This window comes from Panicum virgatum, chromosome 7N (genome assembly GCF_016808335.1).
Source record: "Panicum virgatum strain AP13 chromosome 7N, P.virgatum_v5, whole genome shotgun sequence".
Classification (NCBI taxonomy): Eukaryota; Viridiplantae; Streptophyta; class Magnoliopsida; order Poales; family Poaceae; genus Panicum; species Panicum virgatum.
The window spans coordinates 19,224,198-19,249,047 of NC_053151.1; the positions used below are offsets into that span (position 1 = coordinate 19,224,198).

The 24,850-nt window shown below is 46.8% G+C and overlaps 1 protein-coding gene and 2 long non-coding RNA genes across 12 annotated transcripts in view; 2 read left to right on the forward strand and 1 right to left on the reverse strand.

Annotated features, from left to right (window-relative positions):
- The window catches only part of LOC120681587 (probable RNA-dependent RNA polymerase 3), a 40,952-nt gene extending 37,964 nt beyond the window's left edge, over positions 1–2,988 (reverse strand). For 4 of the 8 annotated variants that reach the window (XR_005677916.1, XM_039963125.1, XM_039963130.1 and 1 more), the window contains exons 1-3: positions 2,562–2,988; positions 1,494–2,142; positions 1,113–1,263 (exon numbers count right to left, since the gene is read on the reverse strand). Coding sequence is in view for 7 of the 8 variants with exons in the window: in XM_039963125.1 (XP_039819059.1) it covers positions 1,113–1,263; positions 1,494–2,142; positions 2,562–2,865 (1,104 nt within the window). In the remaining variant the exon portion in view is untranslated. The remainder of the gene's footprint in view (positions 1–1,112; positions 1,264–1,493; positions 2,143–2,561) is intronic. The other 4 variants (XM_039963126.1, XM_039963129.1, XM_039963128.1 and 1 more) reach the window with 1 other exon arrangement.
- A 5,466-nt stretch (positions 2,989–8,454) lies between these two features.
- LOC120681588 lies at positions 8,455–10,445 on the forward strand. Of its 3 annotated transcripts, XR_005677918.1 has the most exons (5): positions 8,455–8,610; positions 8,791–8,925; positions 9,569–9,721; positions 9,841–10,210; positions 10,375–10,445. It is a non-coding gene; the product is annotated as an uncharacterized LOC120681588 (long non-coding RNA). The 3 variants fall into 3 exon arrangements; XR_005677917.1 differs by lacking the exon at positions 10,375–10,445 and having other exon boundaries at positions 9,558–9,721; positions 9,841–10,196; XR_005677919.1 differs by lacking the exon at positions 10,375–10,445 and having other exon boundaries at positions 9,812–10,196.
- A 9,362-nt stretch (positions 10,446–19,807) lies between these two features.
- Positions 19,808–20,903, forward strand: LOC120681589. Its single transcript, XR_005677920.1, has 2 exons — positions 19,808–20,501; positions 20,583–20,903. It is a non-coding gene; the product is annotated as an uncharacterized LOC120681589 (long non-coding RNA).
- Positions 20,904–24,850: the final 3,947 nt, after the last annotated feature.

Consider the following 24,850-nt stretch of genomic DNA (forward strand, 5'->3'; position numbering starts at 1 on the left):
TTGCAAGCCATGCTCCACTCCTGTCGATACTCAGGCGAAACTGCCTGCTGATCTGGGTGGTCCCGTGGCTGATCCTACTGCCTACCGGAGCCTTGTCGGTGCCTTGCAGTACCTCACCTTCACCCGGCCGGATCTCACCTATGCCGTTCAGCAGGTCTGTCTTCACATGCATGATCCCCGAGAGTCTCACCTTGCTGCACTGAAGCGTCTCCTCCGCTACGTCCGTGGCACTGTTGGCTTCGGCTTGATTCTTCACCGCTCTTCCACCTCTGAGCTGGTGATCAACACCGACGCTGATTGGGCTGGCTGCCCGGACACTCGCCGCTCCACTTCCGGCTACGCCGTCTTCCTGGGCGGCAACCTTGCCTTTTGGTCGTCCAAGCGGCAGCCGGTTGTCTCCCGCTCCAGTGCTGAGGCAGAGTACCAGCTGTCGCTAACGTCGTGGCGGAGGCGTCCTGGCTCCGACAGCTCTTGCGGAGCTCTACAGCCCGCTCGCCAAGAGCACGCTCGTCTACTGCAACAACGTCAGCGCCGTGTATCTCTCCACTAATCCCGTCCAGCATCAGTGGACGAAGCATGTGGAGATCGACTTGCACTTCGTGCGCGACAGGGTCGCCATCGGCGATGTTTGGATTCTCCATGTCCCGACTACCCTCCCAGTTTGCCGACATCTTCACCAAGGGTCTTCCCTCCTCGACGTTCTCGGAGTTTCGCTCCAACCTCAACGTAGCCGGTGGCTAGTTGTGGCTGCGGAGGGTATTTGCTCTTTGTACTTTCTTCTTGTCCAGTCTTGAACACCGCTGCGACGGTAGTTCAGACTGCGGGGGGTGTTGGCTTTCTTATTGTCCAGTCTTGAACACCGCTGCGCCGGTAGTTCAGACTGCGGGGGGGGTGTTGGTGTATATTGAGCCCATGTATAGAGGCCCATGTATAGATACTATATATCCCATCCTTCTAGGGTTTGAAGGAATACAAGACATTATTCTCTCCTACAGCTTCATTTGAAATGAGGAATCATGGGATACCATTTTAGGTTAAAAAGCATTAGTCTAGACAAGTATGACAGTCCTATTGTGAGGAAATAGAAACAAGAAAACCACTACAAAAATAACCTTTGGCCTATCTGATGCAGGTCTATTGGATGCCTGAAAATTCTTCCGACCAAAGCTGCTCCAAATTTCCGACTCAAAATGAGCAATGGACAGGAGCTTCAATGATTTAATATAGTCCACGGTTAATACAGTTTCATCTTCCATTTTATTCCTATAAGGTGAAACAAAGATGTCTTAGCAATAGAATCGCACACAAAAAAAAAGTTACTTTTTGTCTCAAATAGGTAGCTGATATTAGGAAGAAACCACATATTTGTTTTAGAAATATGTAATGGTACGTGAACAAAGGAAATATATTCTGAGTCCATTTGCTGACAGGGTCACAAAACCCTGCACTTCGTAAGCAGTATGTTCCTGTAAGAAAATGGAACTGAGACTTACTGACAGAGATAAGAGAGTATCAAAAAACTCCTGATGAACTCCAAATCCTCCAGCGCGCACATCTGCGGGCTTGCCGTCTTCCTTAATTCATTTACTGTTATTTGAGGGATGGCTGTCTCCCTGAATGCTTTTCGTGCGACAACATTCGGCACCGGTTTTGGCAGCATTATTGCACACTCTGGGCCCAAATGAGTTCCTAAGGGTCCACCTCTCTGAAGACATGTTAAAACATGCTGCAAGTGGCTTGAGGCAGATTCACTTCTTGGATGTGTAGGAACCATCTCGTGCTTGGGGCTACCAGTCTGAAGATGGTTCCACATCTCAGATGCTCTGCCATTTCCAAGACTTTCAGCCAGCATGATAACACCATGAGGTACAATAGAAATCAATTTTTGGATGCTGTCACCATAATGCGTAAGCATCTGGTTTGCCTGAGAAGCCATTCCTGGGACAACATTATCAACTTCAATGCAATCATGGTTCAAATCCCTTTGGGAGATGCAATCAGATGGGTTGTCAACTGCCATCATCACCGGAGATCCCTCCTGACCTTGACTCTCGTCCATCACCATACAATGGTTTGCGAGGTCCGAAGTAATTTCTTCCATTTGGACGTCGTTGTGATACTGCAGCCCATGTACAGATTCATCTGTTGAAAACAAAATTTTGTTATCTGGAAAGCATTAAAGAGCTGTTTTAAGACGAAAGTCCCACTACGTTGCATGCACACAACAGTGCGCAAAATAAAACAGATGACCAGTAAAATTTGTCCAGAAATTTCGAGTCAACATCTGCAGCTAGCCAACAGGGTTTAGGCAACAGCAAGTTTGCAGAACTAAATTCAGAATATCCATAGTCACAAATTTCAAATTTTGATAGTGGAGATGAGAATGGCGTATTCCTATTTGAAATTTTAGTGGTCATCTCAAAGAATAGCAGTCTGGAAACACCCATTGCTGAAGCACAAAAAGCGACCAACAGTACTCCCCCCCCCCCCCCCCCCCAAATCATTTTTTTCTTAAAAAAAAGTACCCTCAAGTGAAGAAGCTTTGGGGGATCGGACTTCACCTCTGAGGCAAGGAGAGGAGGAGCTGCAGGCGGCGCTCTCGGTGGTGGGGACGGCCTGCGCGTTGAGTGCGAACGCCTCCTGCCTGGCAAGCGTGATGATATAGCCGGTGAGCGTCCTCACCTCCCGCTGGGAGCTCCCGATCCTCCGCAGGACGCGAACTGCGGGTGCTTCCCCGAGCGCCCCGAGCTCGCGGAGCGCCGGTTCTTCGGCGACCTGCCTCAGCCTCCGCTCGAGCCGCGCAAGCTCCGCCGCGACCGCCGGCGGCAGCGGCGCCGCCTGAGACAAGCCGGGACTAGGCTGCATTGCTTGTGGTGGGGGTCTCGCGGGGAGCAATACGAGCGGCGGTGAGACGGCAGCGCAGCGGCGGTGGCGGAGCGAACGAATAGGCTATTGGGGAGGGGGGGAGGAGGAAGTGGGATACTGGGATCAGAGCGCACCGGGCGGCGGTGGGGGTTTGCATTATTGGTGGGTGTGGGGCCCGCGTCGCAGTAGGAGAGATGAGGCGGCGTATGGGAGAAGGTAAGCCGACCTGGCGCGCCAGGACGAGGGCGGCGCGTGGCGGGAAAGCTGCGAGGTTTTGGGTCTTGTGCGACAAGTAAAACAGACGGGTCACGTCAGCTTCAACTCGAAGGTCCGGAGTCTTTGGCTCGGTTTGGTAGGGCTTCGGCTCTTCCAAAAACAGTTTCGGCTCTGACTCTTCAGATGGAGCGGTTTTTCTGATGGAGTTGGAGCCGTTTTAGAAATATTTGGCAAAACAGCTTCACTTGTTAGATTGATGTGTAAGCCGCGTGAAGCCACGATTTCATGGTTTCACCTTACCTGTGTAAGCCGTCGACGGCTTCAGAACCGGCTTCACGTGTGAAGCCGGTCCTGAAACAAACGTTTAGGAGGGCTTCACCTGAAGCCGCTCCGCTCGTGAAGCCGCCGATGAAGCCCACCCAAACGGGGCCTTTAAGGGCAACAGCAATCAATCTGTTCGGCTGGCTGTTTTGCCTTGGCTGAAAAATGCAGCAGCTGTTTTGTTAGAGGCCATATACTGTAGCGGCTGATTTCTGTAGTGGCTGGTTACTGTAGCAACTAGGCGAATATTTAGGGCCAGTTTGGTTTTCAAATTTTTGTCTACAGTACCCGTCACATCGAATTTTTAGACACATGTATGAAACATTAAATGTAGTTAAAAAATAACTAATTACACAGTCTGATTGATTCTCACGAGATGAATCTAACGATGTTAATTAATCCATAATTGGACATTAATTATCAAATAACAATAAAACATACTACAGTACTTAGACCTAAACTTTTTCACCAACTAAACACACCATTAAACCCCCAGCTAGTCTTTACGTGTGGGGCCGGCGTCTGTAGTCTTTAGGCCTTATTTCTTTGCCACATTGGTGAGCCATGCCATAGACTATGAACGTGGGTCCCACTTGTAAAAAATCAACAGCTCACATCTCCATGTTGGTGGCGGGAGGAGGACCAGCAGCTGCTGCGATGCCAAAAAAATATTGATATTTTATTCATATGACCGGTCTTTAGGTATATGAGTACCTGTAAGCTATGGATCACTGTAAAGACTATGAGCCAGACAATATAGGCCTATAATGACCACTTCTTTTCTCCATTGTGGCCGCCCTAAGTCTATACGACAAGTAGGTGCTCGTTGCGCAGACCTACACATCCATGTGATTTTTGAAATTGGGATGTCCTGCAATTTTTCTACCCGTTACGCTCCTTTTCAAAAAAAAAACATGGAGTCAGCCACAACTCACTCTGCTAATGAGTTTAAAAACCAAACCAAAATCATACCAAACTATTTCATTATTAATATACTTTAGAAACCAAATCAACTCCGTCGCTATTCCACCCAAACTACTTGCTCTCTTCATCCAAAGCAAATCAAACTAATAGTTTCAACCCAAAACAAATCGGTTATCTTGAACAAATTTCGGTCAATTTCGATATCTGTCAGTTATACTGAGTCATCTCCAAAAATATTTCAGTCAATTTCGATAGTATGAACGCAAGATTTTATTTCTACAGTCCAACTCTTGACGTGGGGCTCACGTGTAATTCGAGCTACACTACTTTGTACAGAGTAGCTGCCGGTCATACTGAGTTATCTTGAACAAATTTCGGTCAATTTACATAAAATTTTATAGTGTGAACACGAGGTTTTATTTCTATAGCCCTGCTCTTGATGTGGGGCCCACGTGTAATTCTAGCCACACTGCTTTACACAGAGGAGCCGCTAGATATATTGAGTCATATCTAACAAGTTTCAGTCCTTTCGATAAAATTTTATATTGTGAATTCGAGATTTTATTTCTAGAGTCCGACTCTTTGTGTGAGGACCGTGTAAGGGAACGAACCATGCTAATCCAAACTAATCCAAACCATTTACACTCTGAAATCAATCCAGACCAAACCATAAATGCGTAGAACCTGCTTACCCCATCCAATTAGAACTCAAAGCCAAAACCAAACCACTCAACCCGGTTAGGATCCAAACCGTTAGCAGCTTGAGCCACAACGTGCCAGAAACGTGATTTGAATCGGTAAAGCACTTATTTAAAATACGGTAGTTTTTCTCCAATGCAATCTTTGAAAACCTTCTTCTTTTCTTCTTTAAGGACGTGTCAAATGGCACTAGCCTCGGTTGAGACGGCAAAGAGAGAAACAACAAAATAACTACATCAGCAACAATTTTGTCGCTAGCTTATAGCACACTTTCCAAATGATGTGAGAGCAGGGACTGAGGGAAAGGAAACTCATTTCCTATTTTCTTTATTGTTTCTCAGTTCCAAATCATAGGCGATATGATATCGTCGTTGCCATTGGAGGCAGCCTAATTCTCCTTTTTTCAGTAGTCAAAAGTAAAAGTTGGGGAGTACTTCAACCGGTGAAAAGATGACCTTGAGCAAAATGCAAGCTAAATTGTTCTTACAAAAACACAGCATAGATAAAAACTATCACATGTATGCACTATCCATCTTTATGAATACTCACATAACTCTATCACTACGATCACATAGGAGAGATGGGGGCAACGGATATTGAGATTAACAGAGAGTAACCATCGCTATCGACGAACACATGACGCAAATTTGGGAAATATATTTATTAATTTCTAGAATAAAAGTAAATAATTAAGTCTGGCTCATCACATATAGATGGTAGTTTTTGGGCTTCCACCTATGAAACTAGCTCCATTAAATCCTCTAGAGGCTTTGTGAGGCTTCATGGGTTGTTGTGCTCGTCAAGTGACCACGAATGGGAATCGAAGATTAGCGACGTGAGGTGCTCGGAATATGATGTCAGGAGGTGACACGCCGAGTCAAGCCGGGAGCTTCCTAAAGTGGAGACCCCACGAGATAATTCATTGAAGGATACAAGAGTGAAGCCTCCCAATGGCGGAGGTCGGGTGAATGTAATAGCCCATGAGAAGACATTCACATTCTTACCCTTCAGCATTCTACAAATATAGTAGCAAGTAGATGGGGTAAGATTGTAAATGGGCGAGGACGCAATTTGCATTGTGTTCCGCATATAGAGAGAGAAACAGTGTGCCCTGTAAAGCAGATTTAGAGGAATTGAGAGTCAATCTAAGTTATAGTTTTGCTATACCTTCATGCACCTCTTCCCTCACAAATAAATACTAAAATACTGCAACTCTCCAACTGGTTCCGTTTCAAAATGAAAATACTAAAACACTGGGAAATTCCCAAAAAAACGAGCTTAAACAGATGATCCTTGTATTACCTAGCTATATACCAAATCATGGTCGAACAAAAAGGAAATGTTTTTTCATTACAGCCATGCCAAAGCTTGTGTTCCCATATACGATGTGAAGCCCATTATAATATCTCATGTTTCACGAAGTATAACATTAATTCAGTGGTTATTCGGTGTTCAGTATTCATCATTGGATCTCATACTTCACTAAGTACAACACTAATTCAGTGGAAATGCAGTTGATATCATTCTATGTTTGCACTCAGTTTTATTCTGTTGCAATTTTCAATTGAGAAATAAAAGAGAGTGTGTCGTCCATATTTTGATTTTTTTTATGGAATATTATATGACGTATCATTGGTCTAGAAAGCAAATGAAAAATGAAATCAAAACCATGCGAATGAGGCTTATCTGTATCTTCGGGTGGCCTAAACCACCACACGATGCACTCTAGTTGCCTAGTTGAAAGCAAAGTTTTTTCTTTGTTTGCTCGAGCCAAACGGTTCTCTGCAGGCAGGGGCGGCGGATGTACAGAGGGGCTAAAGGAAAAAGATGAGAAGAAAAGAGAAAAAGGTGAAGAAAAAGAGAAGAAATGAGTGGAGATAAGGAGAAAGAATCAAGCCCTCCAGTCCAAACTCTACGTCCGCCACTGTTTGCAGGGTACCGTGAGGTGAGGCCAAGAAAGACCGAGGTCAAGAAAACCAAATGCCAATAATGAGTATTTTTTTTCAAATCTATCTATCTATACTATAAAGATTCATAACAATTAAAACAATTATTACTAAAATTAGTCTCCAAACCCACCTCTAAAATTTTACTTAAATCGTTTGACGGCCTGGCAGACTGAAAACAGTGCCTCCGCTCGTTCAATGAGCCGTCGCGCTCACGATCGCAAAATTCTTTTGACACCTAGGCGGCGGCTTACCCGCCCGCGCGTACCCGCCCGTAAATCACGCCTGTCCTTCCGCGGCGCTGCTCCCCCCTCCCCGGCGCCCGTCCTCTCTCCTTCCCCGGTTCCCCTCCCCTTCCCAGCATTGCTCCCGGTCCTCTCCCCCTCCCCCGCAGGTGCTCCCCCGTCTCCTCCCCTTTTCTTCCTCCCAATCCGCACTCCCGAACCCGTCGGCGAGCACGCGCTGCACTACCTGCTCGGCGAGCGTGTGGAGGCCCTTGGCGGCGCTAGGCCCGTCGCCTCCCAGGGTGGCGGCGAGCTGGTCGCGGGTGGCGCCCCCGGCCCCGGCGGCGAGGAGGCTGAGCGCGACGTGGAGGGAGAGCGGTGAGAAGGCGGCGTTGGCGGTGGCAGAGGGGGAGGATAGCACGGCGGTGAGGCAGAGCGCGAAGCGGATCTGGTGTGCGATGGAGAGGCAGATGTCGGCGGTGGCCATGGTCGGTCGGTCGGCTGGGTCCGGTTGGTTGAGACTCGCGGCTCGCCGGAGAGGAAAGTGGAGGGCTGATGCGGGTGGCGAGCGGCGGCCGGGCAGCGTTGCTACGACCAGGATTGCTACGAGCTTTAGTGCTAGGTGCTAGCAGTTGGAGGCTCGCGCGCGTCGTGCAGGACAGGGAGCACGGTGCAGCCGGCGCCAGGCACCCGACGGCGTGCCGGTGTCAGGACCAGGGTTTTTTTTACCGACCGGTTTCCGGTAACCGCCGGTCTCCGGTTCCGTTTTACCAGACCGGTTAGACCGGTTACCGGTCGGAACCGGTCAAATTCAAATTTGAATTTAAATGGCGCAGTTCAACCGGTTGGTACCGGTATACCGGCCGGTTTGACTGGTAACCGGTCAAATTCAATTTTTTTTCTTTTTTGGTTTAAATTCAAATGCCCGCAAAGTATACTAAATAAATGTTTGTATAACATATTTTAGTCTAAATGAACCCTCCAACCCTCTTTTGTCCTACTTTTACATTATATTTGTATACTTTTGTATGCACCTTTTTTTTTGTTTAACTTCAAATCCCCGCAAACTATACTAAATGGATGAATTTTTGAGAAAATTTAACACTATTAGATTCGTCGCACCTTGAAGTATTTTTAAGAATGTTTTGGGAATTTTTATTTTTTTTGAATTTAAATTTAAATTTTGAATTTGGGCCGGTTTGGTACCGGCCCAAACCGGAACCGGACCGGTTCCCACCGGTTAGGAAACCCTGGTCAGGACTGGGTGGCGTCTCTTCATCTGTGGAGGGCACGCCGCATGGAGGCCGGAGCTGCAGAGCACGAAGGCTGGAGGCGGAGCGCGTGCTGCGGCCTGCATCTGCAATCTGCCACTGCGGAACTCAGCTTTGACGAAGACAACTAGGCAAGTTGGCAAGGTAATTAGCTTCATAACTTGCTGCTTGTACAATTGTCCTGCGAATTCTAGATTCAGATTGGAAGCCCAATTAATAATGGTAAAATTAACAATTAGTTATTGCAATTTGTAACTTCTTGCATCATTTGTGTATGTTGGCACGCTAACCGAAAAAGACCCTGTAAACCCCCTTTGCATCCAGGTTTTAGTTCTATCATAAGGTCAGTGCGTATGTGTATGCAGCAACGTCATCTGCTTCAGGTCATTTAACAGTACATTTGGGCAAGAAGCCAAGTTTGTTCATGCCGTTTTGATGATCACAAGCTATCAAAAGCAGGTAACAGTTATTCTCTCATTTGCCGTCGAGCTCAGCTCATCGTGTGGTAGTTTTTCTTTTTCTTTTTTCCAAACGAACTTGTTCAGTCAGTTGCTTGAAACATCAGATTGTGAATAAAGTGTGTTAGTTTAGTATATTATTTCTGGATCGATGTACCAAGCTAACTATGCTGGTGTTTCAGAAAAACTATGGTAGTGCTAATTCCTTGCTTTAATTTGTTTCAGTAAATTTCAACCCTAATTCCTAACATTGAGTAATTAACTATGGTAGTTGTCCATTTGTTTTTCTATACCAGCGTTACGTCTAATGTAAAAATACCTGGGGTACGATCACTATGATTGTTTATTTCCGGGGCCACCAGATTCTACCTACAACATATAGTGTTTTTTTCCTTTGCACTACCTATTGTGTTTGGTTCATTAAGTTAAACCAGTTTAGTGCTACATGTATGTTAAAGCATTAGGGAAACAGCTACTTTTTTATACACCTCATTCTCATGGTGCTTTTGCTAATCAGCTTGGATAATCAGTTAAAGAAAAATGCAATGAAGGCTAAGATCCCCATTTACGTGGGGTGTTGTAACTCTCAACTTCAATTATTTGTTAATTCTGTTGTTATATCTGTTCTAACAGTTGTTTGGCAGCTGTATGGAGCCTCATCCAGTGAAATCAGCTGTTGAGGGTTTGAAGAGGTACGGGAAAGAAAATTATGATGTCATCTTTGAGGGTACAAGTGGGAGGCACAGACAAGAAGCGCAGCACTCTTTGGAAAAATGTGGCAACCTTCTGAAGCAACAGTATGTACAATTGAAATTTATAAATATGTTTTGACTTTCAGCAATATCCTGAAGAAACCTAGCTAAATTTAACCACAATCCTTTAAACAGAGTATTTCTGTTGGTGTTGTGATTATTAGAAAAATGGGTGGTCACTCTAGCTCAACAGAATCAACGACATGAGTTCTCCTGTCCGCCTAACCTAAGCAGCAGCACACGGGCGGCAACGACCCAACGATGGTCTCTGAAGTGCGACCAGCATGAAAGGGTCTCAATCTCAGGTATCTCGTCTACCTCTGTCTACAATGCGGTGGTCACACCTACAGGTGCTTCAAACCCCTGCCTATCCATCATGGTTCTTTTTTGGAATCTCTTTGTTTGCAACATGTTCATGTCCACCTATTGATCTCCTATTTTCCTATTCATCTTCTTTCAGACTTTCAGTTGAGTATACAATGAAACAATGGAAAAATATGATTCAATGTTGTTAGTCAAATGTCCACAAACAAGGTATTGCTGAATCTCATTATCGTGTGTGCAAACTCCAGGTTCATGTGTGCAGTTAGTTCAGGAAGTGCCCGTGGCAGAAATTGTATTACACAAATCCAAACGAAATAAGTTGTCAAAAAAAAATCCAAACGAAATAACCAGCGATTTATTGGTTTTCTTTGCAGAAGTTAAGGCAATACCAAGGGAACGGGTGTCGGGGAACGGGTGCTGCCGCCGCTGCCTGCCCCCCCCCCCCCCCGGTCGCGCGGGAGGCCGGCGCGCCCGACCTCAGGGACGCGGGAGCGGGTGCCGCCGCCGTTGCCTGCCCCCTGGCCCCGTGGACCCTGCTGCCCCCGCGACCCTCCCTGGGCAGGGCGCGGGCGTCGGGGGAGCGGGTGCTGCCGCCGCTGCCTGGCCCCCCGGGCCCCATGGACCCTGCTACCCCCGCAGCCCTCCCTGGACATGGTGCTTCCCTGCCCGATCCGCCCGCTGCCAGAACGGGGGTGCGGGGGCAGCAGCCGCCGACAGGGACGTGCGCAAGCAGGTGCGCCCCGCCGCGGTCGACGACCTGTGCGGTGCCGACTCGCACCTCAAGGCCTACGAGTGCGCGCAGGAGATGCTGCGGGACCTCGAGGCCAAGCTCGTCCAGGCCGAGCGGGCGCACGTCGCGCAGGCCGTCACGCCCGCCGCGCACGCGGCGCAGGCCGCCGCCTCCCTTGCCGCCGCGCCCGCTGATGGAACCCGCTGGGGTTTGCTCCCGATCTTTCGATGAGAGTGGAGGATAACTCGATTTGGGGAGGATCGACGTTGTGCTGCCCGACTACAACACCACAAGGGCTGCGCTGCGCCTTAGCGACAGTTACACCGCCTCCAATTTGTGTTGTTCTTGCTGTGCCAAGAACAACCTTGAACCTGCAAGCAAATCGAAGAACAAGCAAGAACAAGTGGACAAGCAAACATCACACAGACCTTGCCCAAAGGATAAATCTGATACACACGAAGTTGGGGTTCTGAATCAAGCAAATCGGGTGGTCTAATCGACACACGCGTTTACAAGGAAGTAGCAGCAGCTAAACTTACAACCAAACAAAACCCAAGTCTCAAATGGTGGCTGCTGGTGGTTTATATAGGTGGGGGAGCAGCCAAGAGGCGTGGGGGGTGTAAACCCTAACTTAAAATGGGCCCCTAGTGGGCTGAACTAGATACAAGGGCCTCAGCCCAAGACTGGAAGATTGAACGTCATTTTGGCGATTCTGCTTAGCTCCTTTGGAATTTCATCTTGAGGTTGGATCCATCTGAAAGTAGACTTCAGGAGCTTTCCAACAAGTACTCATGGGCTTCAAACAATATTCAGAGCTAAGAGTTATGGCCTTCCGAAGTTGCCCCTTCCTGGAGGTCCGAACTGGTATGGTCCGATCTGATCATCCACACTCGCTTTCTTGTCGTGTTTGCTCTCCCTCCAATCTGGTTCATGTCCCAAGTTCCTAAGAATAAGAAAAGCATCACAAGAATTTAGTAGTACCCCATTCATGGATGATGGTTTATGGACAGCGAGGAACGAGTTTATCTGATAATTTAGCTCTCGTGCACGAGCTCTTGTCATTGGTCCTTGCTGCGTAGTAGGCATGGGTGTATCATTGGGAGGGATGTCCTCATCATCCTCCCCTTCTTGCATTTGAGTCGTCCTCGACTCAAGTTCATCTTCCTCACCCAAATATGGTTTCAAATCTGTAATGTTAAATGTGGGGCTAACCCCAAAATCTGCAGGCAACTCAAGTTTGTATGCATTATCATTGATCTTAGCTACAACTTTAAAAGGGCCATCAGCTCTCGGAAGCAACTTTGACTTCCTCAAATCAGGAAACCGATCCTTTCTCAAGTGCAGCCAAACCAAATCACCTGGTTCAAAAGTGACATGCTTCTTTCCTCTGCTACCAGCAAGTTTATATTTAGCATTTATGGTTTCTATGGTCTCCTTTGTGGTCTCATGCATTTTCAACATCAACTCACCACGTTGTTTAGCATCAAAATTCAATCTCTCAGAAGTTGGTAGAGGCAGCAAATCAATAGGGGCTCGAGGCACAAAACCATAAACAATCTCAAAAGGGCTCTTTTTAGTAGTAGAATGTTGTGAACGGTTGTAAGCAAACTCAACATGAGGCAAACATTCTTCCCACATTTTTATGTTCTTTTTCAAAATAGCCCTAAGCATGGTAGATAAAGTTCTATTCACAACCTCAGTTTGTCCATCAGTTTGGGGATGACATGTAGTGGAAAATAGCAGCTTAGTACCTAATTTAGCCCACAAAGTTCTCCAAAAATGACTAAGAAATTTTGCATCACGATCTGAAACAATTGTGTTTGGCACACCATGCAAACGAACAATTTCACGAAAGAACAAATCAGCAACATGAGTAGCATCATCGGTCTTATGACATGGTATGAAATGTGCCATCTTAGAAAATCTATCCACAACCACAAAAACACTATCCCTCCCCTTCTTTGTTCTAGGCAGTCCTAAAACAAAGTCCATTGAAATATCCTCCCATGGTGCATTTGGAACAGGTAGAGGCATGTACAAACCATGAGGATTAAGGCGTGACTTAGCTTTTTGGCATGTTGTGCAGCGAGCAACAAATCTCTCCACGTCCCTCCGCATCTTGGGCCAAAAGAAATGATCAGCAAGGATGTCTTCTGTCTTCTTCACACCAAAGTGTCCCATCAGCCCTCCTCCATGTGCTTCCTGTAGTAATAACAAACGCACGGAGCTAGCTGGAATGCATAGCTTGTTAGCTCTAAAAACAAACCCATCAGTTAGGACAAATTTGTTCCAAGTTTTCCCCTCCTTACAGTTCAGCAACACATCCTTAAAATCATCATCATGAGCATATTGTGCTTTAATCGTTTCCAAGCCGAAAATTTTGCAATCAAGTTGGGACAGCATAGTGTAACGCCTAGACAAAGCATCAGCAATGACATTCTCCTTCCCTTTCTTGTGTTTGATGACATAAGGGAAAGATTCAATGAATTCAACCCATTTAGCATGCCTACGATTCAGTTTTGCTTGACTTCGAATGTGTTTTAAGGACTCATGATCAGAATGTATAACAAACTCTTTGGGCCACAAATAGTGCTGCCAAGTTTCCAAAGTTCGAACTAAAGCAAGCAATTCCTTATCGTAAGTAGAATAGTTCAAGCTAGGTCCACTCAATTTCTCACTGAAATATGCTACAGGCTTACCATCTTGCAGCAGCACGCCACCCAACCCAATTCCACTAGCATCACATTCAAGTTCAAATGTTTTATTGAAATCTGGAAGTTGGAGCAAGGGTGCATGAGTTAACTTATCTTTGAGCACGCTGAAAGCATCCTGTTGAGCTGCAGCCCAAGTGAAGGTTGTACCCTTCTTAGTGAGTTCATGCAACGGGGCTGCAATGGTGCTAAAGTCCTTTACAAAGCGACGATAAAATCCAGCAAGTCCTAGAAAGCTTCGCACTTGGGTGACCGTTGTGGGAACCGGCCAGCTGTGAATGGCTTCAACCTTGGCTTGATCGACTTGAATTCCCTGCGGTGTCACAACATAGCCAAGAAAAGAGACTCGATCTGTGCAAAAGGTGCACTTCTCAAGGTTACCAAACAAACGTGCATCACGGAGAGCATCCAAAACAGCACGCAAATGATTAAGATGGTCTTCTAGTGATTTGCTATAGATCAGAATGTCATCAAAATATACCACAACAAATCTGCCAATGAAAGCGCGTAAAACTTCATTCATTAATCTCATGAAAGTGCTGGGTGCATTAGTGAGACCAAAAGGCATGACTAACCACTCATATAGACCGAATTTAGTTTTAAACGCTGTTTTCCATTCATCTCCTAACTTCATGCGAATCTGGTGGTAACCACTACGCAAATCAATTTTCGAGAACACAATTGAGCCACTCAATTCATCAAGCATATCATCTAGCCTAGGGATAGGATGACGATATCTGATAGTTATGTTATTAATTGCTCGGCAATCTACACACATGCGCCAAGATCCATCTTTCTTAGGAACCAAAAGGATAGGAACAGCGCAGGGGCTCAGGGACTCACGCACGTAACCTTTGTCGAGCAATTCTTGCACTTGGCGCTGAATTTCTTTAGTTTCTTCAGGGTTGGTCCTGTATGGTGCACGATTGGGCAAGGAGGCCCCGGGAATAAGGTCAATCTGGTGCTCAATCCCACGAACTGGTGGCAGCCCCGGTGGCACCTCCTTTGGAAAAACATCCGCATACTCCTGCAAAAGTTTAGTGACAACAGGGGGCAAGGAAAGAGGTATGTCCTGAAGTGAAAACAAGGTTTGTTTGCAAATCAAGGCATAGCAAACAGCAGTGGTAGTATCAATCTCATCCAAATCAGATTTAGTAGCAATGAAACATGCCCCTTTCAGCTTGATCTCATTTCTGTTATCATGAACAGATTTGGCACTTCTCTTTTTGTGCTTCTCAAGTTCGTTTGCCACAATCTGATTTTCACTTTTAGCCTGTTCCTGATTCTTCATTTTACTAGCTCTAGTAAGTTCATCTTTTAAAATTGCTTCAGGAGACATTGGATGCAACACAATCCTTTTATCATGGTGTTGGAAGGAATACTGATTTGATCTACCATGATGCATAGAATCTTTATCAAATTGCCATGGCCTTCCTAGCAGAATACTACATGCTTGCATTGGCACAACATCACATTCAACAACATCTTTATAGGATCCGATGGCAAGATTAATTCGCACAAGTTTTGTTACCTTTGCCTTACCGGTGTTATTCAGCCATTGAATGCAATATGGATGCGGGTGTGGTTGGGTGGTAAGCGCAAGCTTCTCCACCATGTCGCTGCTGGCCAAGTTGTTGCAGCTACCTCCATCGATGATCACTCGACACGAACGCTCTTTGATGACACACTTTGTTTGGAACAATGTGTGCCGCTGATTTTGCTCCGCTTTCTCCATTTGTGCGCTCAGCACACGCTGCACAATTAGGCTCTCATAGCGGTCGGCTTCAGCTGCATTAATATGTTCTTCCGAGCAGCCCTCACTTCCTGCATGGTCAGCCGCAAGCAATGCAAGTATATCTTCATCAAGTTCACTAGCAGATGAGTACTCACCATCATTTTTTACCACCAAAACACGCTTGCTTGGGCAGTCACACATGACATGTCCAAATCCCTTGCAGCGGTGGCACTGAACATCTCTTGTTCTACCTGTGGATGCCACCGATGAAGTGGTTGCAGCAGGTTTTTGCGTTGTCTTTGCTGCTGAATTTGCAGGGTTGTCACGAGGCTTGTCGCTAGAAGGTGGGGCTGCTGTTCGAGCTGACGATGAATAAGGTGCAGCAACACGTCCAGTTGATGGAATGCTTGAGCGGGGCTGCGTGGAAAAATTCCTCCCTGCAGAAATGTTAGTCCTGGTACTTGCACGTCGTCCCTGCACTTCCCTTTCAGCTTTGCAAGCAAGATGGAACAAACGGGTTATGTTAGTGTACTCTTTATAAGCAAGGATGTCCTGAATTTCCCGGTTTAACCCGCCCAAAAATCTAGCCATAGCAGGTTCCACATCCTCCTCTAAATTGCAGCGTAGCATGCCCATTTGCAGCTCTTGATAGTATTCTTCTACACTTTTAGTACCTTGTTTTAACTGCTGCAGCTGGTTTAAAAGATCACGTGCATAGTAAGATGGAACAAATCTAGCCCTCATAATCCGTTTCAAAGCATCCCAAGTTTGTGGCATGTTATTAGGATTTTTCTTGCCATGTTCTATCCACCAAACGGAAGCAAAATCAGTGAATTCACTAGTTGCAGCCCTAACACATGCATTTTCAGGAAAATCATGACAAGTAAATTTTTGTTCAACAGCCATCTCCCAAGTAAGATAAGCATCTGGATCATATTTACCATCAAAAGAGGGTATCTTAAATTTTATCTTACTGAAAGCAATGTCATTGTTATGTACCTCATGTGGACGTTGTCCACCCATACCTCGACGGTTACGACGTAGATGTCGCTGGCCTCGATCCTCAACTTCGGTGTCAGCAGCATAATCAGCACCTGAATTTTTTGCGCCGTCCTCATCCTCTTCGCCACGTCCTCTATGCTGATCATTCGTCTTCGCGTGGAGCTCATCAAAGCGCCTTAGAAGAGCAGCGAGACTCTTGTCCACGCGAGCAACCGTCGTCTCCAAACCTGCAAGCTTGGTGTTGTTGGAAATCTGTGCGGCCTCCATTTGCCCAATCTTCTCATTTATCACCTGCAAATCATTATCAATTCCAAGGGTGTACTCCCTCACTTGCTTTTGAAAATGTTGTACAATGCCTTTGGTGCGAGGTGTAAGCAGACCTCCACCATCCTCATCCTCACTCCCTACACCTGCCATGGTTAGCTTGCAGCAAACAAAGTCACAAGAAGTTGCCTACCAACTAAAGGAAATAGGTGGTGGCACACTATATGTTCACTCACACTTAGCCATTCAAGTTCTTACATGTTCTTACCAAGCAAGGCAAGAGGTGTCGGCAGCCAGCAAGAACAACACAAATGGTTACACAAGCACAACCCCGTGATGTAGTAGATAATTTGTGGAGCTATAGGTGGCTGCAAACAAGGCAAATCAAGGTACAGCTAGAACCACATTAGTCAAAGCAAGTTGAATAGACATTCATTGATGGTCCTATGCTGGTCCTAGTGCCAAATCAAGCTAGAGACGTGAGCCTGAACACAAATGTTGTCACACACCAAGACAGCAAGGAATGCAAGAAAACAACAGCTCTATTCCCTTCACTTTTTTTTCTCTTCTCTTCTCTTTTTTTTTTTGCTCTTTCTTTTTCAGGGGCTAAAACTCTTTTGAAAACCCAACAATCCAAACAAAGGGATTGCTGCACACAACTCCTTTGAAATCAGTTCCAACGTCTCAACTTTCAGACAGCAGGTCGCGAATCTCAAGTGCTATTGCGATGAGCTCAGAAGGAGTTAGTGAGCAAATTTAGATCCGTTGGAAAGAACACGAGATAACCTTTCCAGATTATATTTAAACATTTGAATCGGACATGTAACACAAGATATAGGACTGTTTTCTTCCAGTGCTCAGATCTGGGAAGATGGATTCGTGGTGGCAGAAATGACAGCGGAAATATGAATAGATTTGGTGGATCTCGTGGTGACTAAAACGTGACCAGAACTCAAAACTCTAAAGATTGAATCACTAAGAACCAGCAACTAGCCCAAACAATGCAACTGAAAACTCAACAAGCAAAGAACTAAGCAGAACAGCAAAAGCTCAAACTTGTTGGTGGGATTTTCAGATCTAGCCTATTTTTGTGTAGTTTTCTGGACTGTGGGTAAAGGAATGGGTAGAATCTCTCACCGAAAAAAACCTTGCTCTGATTACCACATGATGGAACCCGCTGGGGTTTGCTCCCGATCTTTCGATGAGAGTGGGGGATAACTCGATTTGGGGAGGATCGACGTTGTGCTGCCCGACTACAACACCACAAGGGCTGCGCTGCGCCTTAGCGACAGTTACACCGCCTCCAATTTGTGTTGTTCTTGCTGTGCCAAGAACAACCTTGAACCTGCAAGCAAATTGAAGAACAAGCAAGAACAAGTGGACAAGCAAACATCACACAGACCTTGCCCAAAGGATAAATCTGATACACACGAAGTTGGGGTTCTGAATCAAGCAAATCGGGTGGTCTAATCGACACACGCGTTTACAAGGAAGTAGCAGCAGCTAAACTTACAACCAAACAAAACCCAAGTCTCAAATGGTGGCTGCTGGTGGTTTATATAGGTGGGGGAGCAGCCAAGAGGCGTGGGGGGGTGTAAACCCTAACTTAAAATGGGCCCCTAGTGGGCTGAACTAGATACAAGGGCCTCAGCCCAAGACTGGAAGATTGAACGTCATTTTGGCGATTCTGCTTAGCTCCTTTGGAATTTCATCTTGAGGTTGGATCCATCTGAAAGTAGACTTCAGGAGCTTTCCAACAAGTACTCATGGGCTTCAAACAATATTCAGAGCTAAGAGTTATGGCCTTCCGAAGTTGCCCCTTCCTGGAGGTCCGAACTGGTATGGTCCGATCTGATCATCCACACTCGCTTTCTTGTCGTGTTTGCTCTCCCTCCAATCTGGTTCATGTCCCAAGTTCCTAAGAATAAGAAAAGCATCACAAGAATTTAGTAGTACCCCATTCATGGATGATGGTTTATGGACAGCGAGGAACGAGTTTACCTGATAATTTAGCTCTCGTGCACGAGCTCTTGTCATTGGTCCTTGCTGCGTAGTAGGCATGGGTGTATCATTGGGAGGGATGTCCTCATCACCCGCCGCACAGGCCGCCGTGCCCAGGGACCCCGCGCGCGCCGCTGCCTCCCTCGCCGCCGCGCGCACCGCGCAGGCCGCCGCCCCCGGCGCGTGGCTGCCCGAGGGCGCTGCCGTCGTCCTGGCCACCGGATCCGCCTTCCCCGGGGCCCCTGGCGCCGCCCCTGCTGCCAGACTTCCCGTGCACGCGCCCGCGCCCACGACGGCCGTGGTGCCCGCACCCCTGCACGCGCCTGCTGTGCCGCCCCTGCCTGCGCTCGCGACGGCCGCGCTGGCCATGGCGCGCGTGCCCGCGCCCGCGCCCGTGTGGCCTGCGTTCAGTATGCCCCCCGCGGTCGCGCTGTTCTGGACCCCGCCCGCTCAGCCCAGCCGAAAGCCGACCTGGTCTGGGGGGTGGGACCAGGCCGCACTGGCGCAGTCCTTCAGCGCCATGGGGCTGACGCCGCCGGTCAGCACCAAGTTGATCGCCGACTCGGGTGCCTCCTTCCACACCACCCCAGATGCTGGTATCCTCTCTTCTGTCCGACCCCCACACCCTTCTTGTCCTTCTTCCATCATGATTGGTGATGGGTCTTGTCTTCCTGTCACTATCGTGGGTTCTGCTCCTGTTTCTTTTCGTCTTCCCAATGTCCTTGTTGCTCCAGTGCCGAGGCGGAGTACCGGGCTGTCGCTAACGGCGTGGCGGAGGCGTCCTAGCTTCGACAGCTCTTGGCGGAGCTCTACAGCCCGCTCGCCAAGAGCACGCTCGTCTACTGCGACAACGTCAGCGCCGTGTATCTCTCCACCAACCCGTCCAACATCAGCGGACGAAGCATGTGGAGATCGACTTGCACTTCGTGCGCGACAGGGTCGCAATCGGCGATGTTCGGGTTCTCCATGTCCCGACCACCTCCCAGTTTGCTGACATCTTCACCAATGGTCTTCCCTCCTCGACTTTCGCGGAGTTTCGCTCCAGCCTCAACGTAGCCAGTGGCTAGTTGTGGCTGCGGGGGAGTATTTGCCCTGTGTGTGCTTTTCTCTTTGTCCAGTCTTGAACACCGCTGTGCCGGTTGTTCAGACTGCGGGGGTTGTTAGCTTTCTTGTTGTCCAGTCTTGAACACCGCTGCGCCGGTAGTTCAGACTGCAGGGCGGGGGGGTGTACCGCTGCGCCGGTTGTTCAGACTGCGGGGGGTGTTAGTTTTCTTGTTATCCGGTCTTGAACACCGCTGCACTGGTAGTTCAAACTGCGTGGGGGTGTTGATGTATATGTGAGCCCATGTATAGAGACTCATGTATGTGATCTATATATCCCACCCTTCTAGGGTTTGGAGGAATACAAGCTATTATTCTCTCCTATAGTTATCCTGAATTTGAGCAGCAGCCCTGCCCTCGTGAAGGAAGTGGAAGCTGCGTTGGCCCTGGCCGCCCAGTGAAGGAGCTTGGTCACCACCGGAGACGAGGACTACAAGTGGGGCATCGACTAAAGTGATCAGCCTGCGAATGGAATTTGTGATTTTTGTGCTTCGCCTGAGGAATAGCAGTGAAAATATGAAATCCATGGGGGAAGAAGGTGATTTGCAGAATAGGAGAGGATGTTCATAGGAAAGAAATACCTCATTTCATTTTGCTCTTTTAACGATTTCACATGTCATTTAATCAATCCATACTATTTTTGTTTTGGATCTGGCCAGTGATAAATGCATACTGTTTTCATGGCAACATTTCTAGCCCGCTGTCTGTATTATAAAGCTGGTTTTCCTGTTGCTTGATTGCATTGTGAACACCTTTAGGGGATATCGAATCTCTACCATTTATCAAAGATTTCATGTCAATTGTCCTATACTATCGTGTGAGAAGCTTCATACATTCTGATGCATACAATTTCCATCTTCAATTAGTATTCATGAGTGGTGATCTCACTTCTATATTATTTGGTTTGACATTTAACAGGTAGTGGGAACTTCATATTCTTGTGACAATGCTTCTCAAGTTAGCACCTGCTGTGAAATCGATGAACCTGTTTTCCTTGTGATAACTTATTTACTTTGTTCTCCCATTTTCCTTGTGCAGAATTTTAGAGAGTAAAAGAAGAACTGAGCCATGACAGGAGTCCCAGCAATACTATCTCAACATACCAACAAGCTAAAGCTAATTTCCTGATATTGTGACTGAGTAGAGATGTTTGGGAAATTGGTACTCAATAGTCAATGCTCTTTTTAACATCCAGAGTGATTGGCAGTAATATTTGAGAAACTTGGAGCCACGGACACTTATAACATGTCTTTGGATAAAGCTGGGATCGGAGTAGTAATAGCATAACTTGAAACTAGTAGTAGTACTAGCATAACTTGAAGTTCTTTCAGCAAGAGTGGCAGGTCCAAATTTGTCCTATCACGTGTGATTAGTGTAGTCTAAACAAATTTGCAGCCGTATCCATACTATTTTTGTTCATAGGAATAAAATACAGTGCATTATTGGAAAAGCAGCCGTATTCGTAGCGGTATCATGTTTCGAACATATTTTTATAATTATATACTTATACATACCATTATACATTATCTTATACATATTATTTACCTATTTTTATAATTATATACTTTTTTCATGTTTCAAATATTTTGTATGTTTTCACCACAATTGAGACCTCGTTGCATATTTTCACCATATATATAGTTTCTGAAAAATGTTTGTTGCAATTAAAATTTAGTGTGGGTATTTTTTGCAATATTGTTCTTCAGACACGTGCGGCACCCTCCTAGTGGAAATAATGAACCAAAAAACTACCTAGACACCAAACAATAGTATTATTGAACCAAATATTTCGGAATGAAAGTTCACACTAGCATATGTCAAGAGTAACTAACCAGAGACTTAACTACTAGCTATCTTATAAATTTCTAAGACATCGCTGACAGAGGACGTGACGACAACTTGACTAATTGATTCTTTCTTTACGATGATGATGATGGCTTTGCCCCCTTTTTGCAAATTAATTAAGAAGAGGCACATCTTTACAAACTAGGCAGTGACACCTGCCCCTGATCCCTCCTTTGGTGCACTTGTGTTCCTTGAGTGCAACTTTACGTAGTTTCTTCTGAAGCCAGCACTCAGACTTGCACATCCAGCCTTTACAGAATGGAATCTTCATAGATATAGTGGCGCAGACGATCTCTGTAAAAAAAAACATGTGTATGGCATGGCCATTATTCGATTATAATTTCTCTGTGTTCTTGATTGATCACATAATGATAATAATCATGAAAGTAAGAGAAATATAAAATAAAGATTAGAAGACCTTTTTTTTCTCGAATAGAAACAACAGTTAAACAAGACAAGTGAAAGGGAAAAAAAAGAAACGCAATTGCACTTCTATATTGATCATATTATCATCAAATTAACAAACTACAGAACACAGCAGAAAAGAGACGCAAGGAACACGAACCAGCCGAGGCATAATCTGCGTGTAGCGTGAGCACTAAAAGAAGGCAGCAGAGAGTAGCTTGTTTCACATTCATCTTGTTTGATATGGAGTTTGGACAAAATGTGAAAAATGATTTTGAAAGATGAAAAATGTGAAAAATGATACGCGGTAGGTTAAAGGGGTACACGCAAGCATGTATTTATAGTAGCCAGTAGATGATCATTGGAGAGAAAAAGGGATCGGTGACCATTCTTATTTGGGATTACTCCAATCCAATCGTATGAGTCAACTTTGTAACTGCATCCGTGTGAGCATGCAAGACTCATATCCAATCAGTTAGCGGGCAGAGTCGTAGCCCCAAATTAGTTCCTGATTTATCGAGTCAGACACACTAGCCACTAAATCTTATAATTTCTTATCACCACATGCATAGCCCCGCAACTCTGCAAGTTGACTCTAGAAGCTTTGACGGGGTACATGCATGGAAAGATGGAGGAATGCAGGATCATGAATTGCTGTAGCCAGTTGCCACTACTACACGCATCGTGTTAGCCTCCTAATTAGGGAATTGTATTTATCCTAATAATTTCTGAAAATCTCTATAACAGGTAACACAATATAACAGGTAACAGAATAAGAAGTTGAAAGACTTGTTGCGCTTGGTTACATGTATGTATAGCCCTGCACACTTGTTTGATGATGGTTACTATCCACCTATGAAGCGTCCATTTGTGGCTCTCTGTTTGCTCAATCCCTTCCCCAACATTTAGGATTTCATCATATGGACTTGACAAGCCAGGTTTTTGTTTGGGCAGAGCTAGACTTTCCCCTCATAACAACCGTACTTAGCTTCCTTTCCTGTCAGCAAGGCTCATACGGTCATACCTGAATGGAGGCATATTTGTGAAGATTGCGCTTGTGTAACACCCAGATGTTAATCAACACTAATTAAATGTAATCGGGGTCATTAGTTCCAAGTTTAAACCACAAACCATGAAATAGCAAAATTTCTGTCAGCTTGGGCCAGACCAGTCTGACCGGTCGGGGCAACCGGTCTGATCGGTTGAACCTGATTCAACCGTTTTGTTGGGTCCACATCATTTAAACCTCTCTCCCTCACCAGATCATGCCCTCACCCACCTCCCTCAGCTTCCTCACGCTCCCTCCCCGAGCTCCCCTCTCCCCAAACCCTCTCTTCCAAAAATCCCCTATTTCCACTCAATCCAAGGCCGGGGAGAGCTTCAAATCGGTGGAGGATCATCTTCTCCATGAGTTCCTCCCCGGGGTGACGTGGAATCTCAAGTTCTTTGTGGGGGAGGAGCCCATTCAAGGTAAACAAGCTAGGGTTGGGTCGATCTCCTTTTCTAGGTGATTATAAGTGAATCCCTTTGGTCAAACACCTCTAATTGAACCCATGAACTAGAGCCTAGAAGGGATTTAGATTTGGTGGGCTAGTTAACTCATCCAAGGTATGTCACCTAGGGTTGGGCGAATTCATCTTTTAGAAGGTTTTAGTCGAATTCCTTGGGTCAAGATCATCGTTATGCATCTCTGAACTGGGCCTAGAAAGGATTTGAGTTTTGGTGGGCTAGTTCAGCCGCGGCAGGGAGTCCAGTTTTTGATCTGGGTATGTCGGTACCCTGTAGCAGGGATACCCACTCTTACTGTGGCAAGGCAGGACCCGCGTAGTTATCCGTAACTGCGTGGAAAGGACGGAGTGGCCAGGCCCCACGGGTCAGGCTCTTCCCTCACCAGGCCAACGGCCCCGGACCCGTTCCCCTCTTGGGGATGGGTCCAGAGACGCCACGTGTCTCTAAGGAAGGGAAGCTCCGAGCTGACAGCCGAGGCCTCGGACCCCCCATAGGGGTCCGGGACCTCCTGCGTCCGTCCGGACCCCCCCTTTACCGCGTGGGGGTCCGGAACCGCCACGTGTCCCGGAGGCGCGGGCTTGTGCGCGAGTCTTCCGCTGGGAGACTCGCCCACCCACCGCATTTAATGCGGATGGTTGAGACGTGCTCTGTCGCCGCGGCACACGGGACAGCCTTTGTCAGGCCTCACTGTGCACCGCGTATTACCAAGGCGCACAGTGCAGCCGCCTGTGCCGCACCCGCGCAGAGCCCGTCTGCAGCATTAAATAGATACGACGGCATGACACTTTTCCATCATGCCGCCTACACCGTAAGCTACACAGTCCGTTAAGCTACGTGGCAGGCGACGCCACTAGCTACGTCTGGCATCGTCCCGACAAGACAGCGCCTGGACATGATGAACGAGGGACTCCAGGAGCAGGCAAGGGAATCCAGGAGAGAGATCTCCTTTGCCTGCGATGCCATAATGTATGAACAGTACGTTATCTTATACTACATCATTGGGCCCACCTGTCGGGGACCCAACAGCCATGTACGCGCCTCCCTTGAGATATAAAAGGGAGGCGCTCGCTGTGCACTACAGGCTCTCCAGACACACCAGCTCTCGCGAACTCTCTCTCTCTCGAGGGAAGGCAATACAACACACAGTGGATGTAGGGTATTACGCTCCGGCGGCCCGAACCACTCTAATCCCGCGGTGTTCATCGTGTTCTTGAGAGAGATCGAACTAGGACTAGCTAACTCCCGAGTACACACCCTCTGGGCTAGGGCGGGTGCCTTCCGCCACCCGGCTGTGGTTTGCAGCACCACGACAGAGTAGGACCGGTCTGACCGGTCAGAGGGACCGGTCTGACCGGTAGCTTAGTTAGGTTATGCGGGACCGGTCTGACCGGTCGGGTGGACCGGTCTGACCGGTGTGGCGGTGGCTGAGGGGGAATTAGTAAGGGTAGTTGGTACAATTAGATGAAAACTAATTCGGATACTGGTTATTTGTAATTTTTATAAACCATGTCTGCATTTCTCATGTCATATGCATATGCATATGTGTA